This window comes from Chiloscyllium plagiosum, chromosome 37, assembly GCF_004010195.1.
Source record: "Chiloscyllium plagiosum isolate BGI_BamShark_2017 chromosome 37, ASM401019v2, whole genome shotgun sequence".
NCBI classification, from domain to species: Eukaryota; Metazoa; Chordata; class Chondrichthyes; order Orectolobiformes; family Hemiscylliidae; genus Chiloscyllium; species Chiloscyllium plagiosum.
The window spans coordinates 25514171-25518409 of NC_057746.1; the positions used below are offsets into that span (position 1 = coordinate 25514171).

At 50.2% G+C, this 4239-nt stretch overlaps 1 protein-coding gene across 1 annotated transcript in view; it reads right to left on the reverse strand.

Annotated features, from left to right (window-relative positions):
• Nucleotides 1–4239, reverse strand: part of LOC122541526 (death domain-associated protein 6-like) — a 42875-nt gene that overhangs the window by 27727 nt on the left and 10909 nt on the right. The window contains exon 2 of the mRNA XM_043678353.1: nucleotides 499–1381. Coding sequence (XP_043534288.1) covers nucleotides 499–1381 — 883 coding nt within the window. The remainder of the gene's footprint in view (nucleotides 1–498; nucleotides 1382–4239) is intronic.

The window sequence follows — 4239 nt, forward strand, 5'->3', positions numbered from 1 at the left end:
GGGGGTTTGAAATTAGGTAAGCCATGAATTTATTAAATGGCAGAGAGGGCTTGAAGACGGACTCCCGCTCCCAATCCGTGTGGAAGTAAAACAGAACTTCCATCAATAACAGAGTGGAAGGGGCTGGGGAAACGGACAGGAAGGTGAAGTTAAAACCACAACCCGATCAGACAAAATCTCACTCAGTGACACAGGAAGCTGGAGGAGATGAATTGCCAATTCCTGCTCCTCTTCATCCTAATACTTCCCTGTAGTTCAGGAACACACCCCCCCCCTTCCCTGACCCTCTTGGAATTTCACTCCATCATTCCTCACAGACAAATGGGCTATAGAGCCGGGACTGAGGTTGGGTAGGAGTGGGTCAGAGCAGGGAGCAATTGTTGCTTTACTTGGCACCGATTCTCCCCCCGCCCCGCCCCCGCCCCCTCCCCCAGACTGGCAATGCTCTCCAGGGGCACGAGAGATTGCAGGATCAGACACCTCCCTCCACACACCCACCTGGTTTATAATCGTCGGTGAGGTGGCTGCCAAAGTTGTACACCAGGTCAAGGTGGCGCCGCTCCTGGAGACGGTTGCCCACCTCTCGGAACACGTCCTGTGCCATACTCTGGATCTGCCTCTGCCTGAGGCCCAGTGAGTGCTTGATGCTGACTTTCTGAATGATGTTACGGACATCCTGGTAATCGGGGAAGTGATCCTCCTTGTTGATGAACCTCTCGATCTTGCGGTTGATCTCGGGGTACCGGGTGCCAGTGAAAGCAATGCGCTGCTCGATGACCCGGCCCGTCAGGCTCGAGCAGTTCTTCAGCTCGCACAGCTTCTCAAAGATCTTCACCATCTTCTTCTTCAGCCGGTGCTCCTGGATGTATGAGGAGTCCTCGTCCTCCAGCTCCTTCAGGTCCAGCTCCTTCTCCTGCAGGCGCTTGATCTCGTCAGCGTAGACCTTCAGGAGGTTCTCCAAGTAGCGGATCTGACGCCGGGATCCACTGCCTGTCCGCTTCTTCGTGGCTGGGTCAGACTGAGACACTGACATTGAGGCTGGATCTGCTGACTGGTCGTTACTCTGAGCCGGACACATGCCCGGCTCTTTACCATCCTGGGCTGACGGACTGCCTGGCTCAGACACTGCCTTCTTGGAGTTCTCCCTGCTGGCCAAGGCCTGTTTGGTTTTTTGAGAGTTGGCTTTCAGAGCCGTACAGAGCTCATTGATGTAAACAAACACTTTGCTTTTCTTGCCCTGAACCCGGGTGAGACAACGGCCCAGCACGTTGCGGAACTCCGTGGAGGCCAGATAATCTGGAAAGGCCTTGCTGTACTTTCTCTGTAGGAAATTGATCACTTCCGGGGTCTCTTCTGTTAAAGTCCCACAGAACTCCACAAACTGCAGGGAGTGGGCGGTGGGGGAACAGAGAGGAGAAACATTAAGTCAACAATCGTTAATTCGCTTGCACAGACAAGGCACTTCAGGTCAAACACACACAGACCAAGGAGTTTTATCCGGTTTACATAGTTCCTGGGCGCTACGGGAAGGCGATTGCTTCCCCGCTGCATCTTTGTCGAACCTGCCCTGAGCTTTTGTGTGAAACCACTGTACCCTCAGCACACAGCCCCAGACGGTGGAACACGCAGGTCTGCACACACCCCAACACCAGCAGGTCTTGGACAGAGCAAAGAGCCAGACTGTGCAGAACCAGTCTTTACAGCACACAGCACTGCATTACAGATCTGACGAGAAGATCCCTTCACACCAGCCAAGCCACAGTTGGTGCTTGTTTCAAAGTTCTGGTGATGAGGCATTCTGCCAAATGACACTGGCATCCTGCCCAGAGAGCCATCCGACAAGATCAACCATTTCCTTTCCCAACAGGAATTCAAGGAGATCACATACAGACCAAACAGTACCCAGTGGGTACCCACCAACAAATCTGTACTGACATCGTTCCTTTTCACTTTAGACTCTGGAGAAGAGTATTTCCTTGCTACATTCCCATGGGAATCTTGGATTAAAACTCTATTTAAGGCGGCAGCTCACCACCACCTTCTCAAGGGCAACCAGGGATGAGCAATAATGTACTCCCAGGTACATTCCCAATAGCAGCAACGTTACAAATTGGAACCCACTTGCCAATCAATGACAGCCCATCTTTCATGCAGGATAACTGGTTATTGCCGAGACCTGTCTGGATAGCGCAAAATACAAAACTGCAACATGATATCTCCTTTTCTAACAACACCCAAGCTCTGTGCTGTGAGGTGGATAATGCAATACAAGCAGAACACGGCCCTCCACCATTGGGGGGGGGTCACAAGCAATTGGGACATTGGGACAGGTCAGCTGTATCTGGCAAGAGCTGAAACCTCTCACGTTTATCACACCCAAAGACATATATCACTACCAATCTCCTCACTGCTGGTCATACAGCCCCACTTACATTCTGCCATGTGCAAACATGGCTCTGTCGGAGGGGCAGTACTCAGGCAATGGTGTACCGTCACATTGGCAGAACAGGAGATGTTAAGTCCAAGCCCAGATTCTCTGCAACAGAAAATGTCCCTCACCAAGAGTGATGATCACTTGGTTAGTACTGTCACACTCAGCAGGAAGTTACCTGCGTGTGCACGCAAACTGGCCACTGCATTTAATTCACTGGTTATGAAGCACTTTGGGATGAACTGAAATCTCTCCCTGGAAAACAAGACAAATCCCTACCAAGTTACTCTGTACAATTCCAGAATACTAACACTTAGGAACAGTAATGAGTGATTTATGAAAAGGACAGGGCTCTGAACATTAAGGATAAAGAGTCTCTGTCCCGAGCACTTGGGTCAATGCCAGAAGTCCCCAATTATAACTTGCATTGAAACATCCCAAGGTGCTGCACTGAAACATTAACAAACAGGATTTAACACTGAGAGAAAGTGAGGGCTACAGATGCTGGAGATCAGATTTAACACTGAGCCACTTAGATGAACAGCAAGACAAATGGCTAAAACCTTGCAGAATGCCACAGAGCTAAGAAGGGGCAGAAGACATTGAAGCATCAACGTTACTATAATTATTGAGGGTCTTTGAAACTCTTGAGTCCTAGTCTATATTTAAGGCTGAGACAGTTAGACAAGATTAGATGAGATTCCCTAGTGTGTAAACAGGCCCTTTGACCCAACAAGTCCACACCGACCCGCTAAAGAGCAACCCACCCAGACCCATTCCACTACATTTACCCCTTGATTAATGCACCTAACACTATGGGCAATTTAGCATGGCCAATTTGCCTGACCTGCACGTCTTTGGGACTGTGGGAGGAAACCCACGCAGACACGGGAAGAATGTGTAAACTCCACACAGACAGTTGCCCGAGGCGGGAATGGAACCAGGTCCCCAGCACTGTGAGGCAGCAGTGCTAACCACTGAGCCACCATGCCACCCACACAGAATCCCTGCAACTTTGAAACAGCCCCTTCAGCCCTACAAATACACACTGACCCTCTGAAGAGTATCCCACCCAAATCCATTCCGCATTACTCTACATTTACCCCTAATCTACACATCCCAGAACGCGATGGGCAATTTAGCATGGCTGACCTGCACGTCTTTGAACTTTGGGAGGAAACCTGGGTTAGATAATTCGTTAGTTTGGGAAATCAAGACTTATGGGGAGGGCGGGAATGTTGACGCGGAGCATGTCTGATCAGATGTGATCCTGATGAACCGCAGAGCAGGATCAGCCTAAACCAGTTCCTTTTCCTTATGGTCTAACAATGGCAATCAGCACTGGCTTCAGTGTGAAAATGAAGTTCCTCGGTACATCAAACAGGGTAGCTTCTAACTAGTGAAGAGGCAGCCAGGCCTGTGCGCATGCTGGTTACAAACAGCAAGTACAGAAAGTTACTGGAAATAATCAAAACAGGCTCAGAACAGAACGAAGGCTAAGAAATCAATGCTTCAGTTTCATGTCCAGCCTTTCTGGTAAACCAGAGTCAAATTCTGAACAGAGATTCATGGGCGGCACGGTGGCTAGCACTGCTGCCTCACAGCGCCAGAGACCCGGGTTCAATTCCCGCCTCAGGCGACTGACTGTGTGGAGTTTGCACGTTCTCCCAGTGTCTGCGTGGGTTTCCTCCGGGTGCTCCGGTTTCCTCCCATAGTCCAAAGATGTGCAGGTCAGGTGAATTGGCCATGGGAAATTGCTCGTAGTGTTAGGTAAGGGGTAAATGTAGGGGTATGGGTGGGTTGCGCTT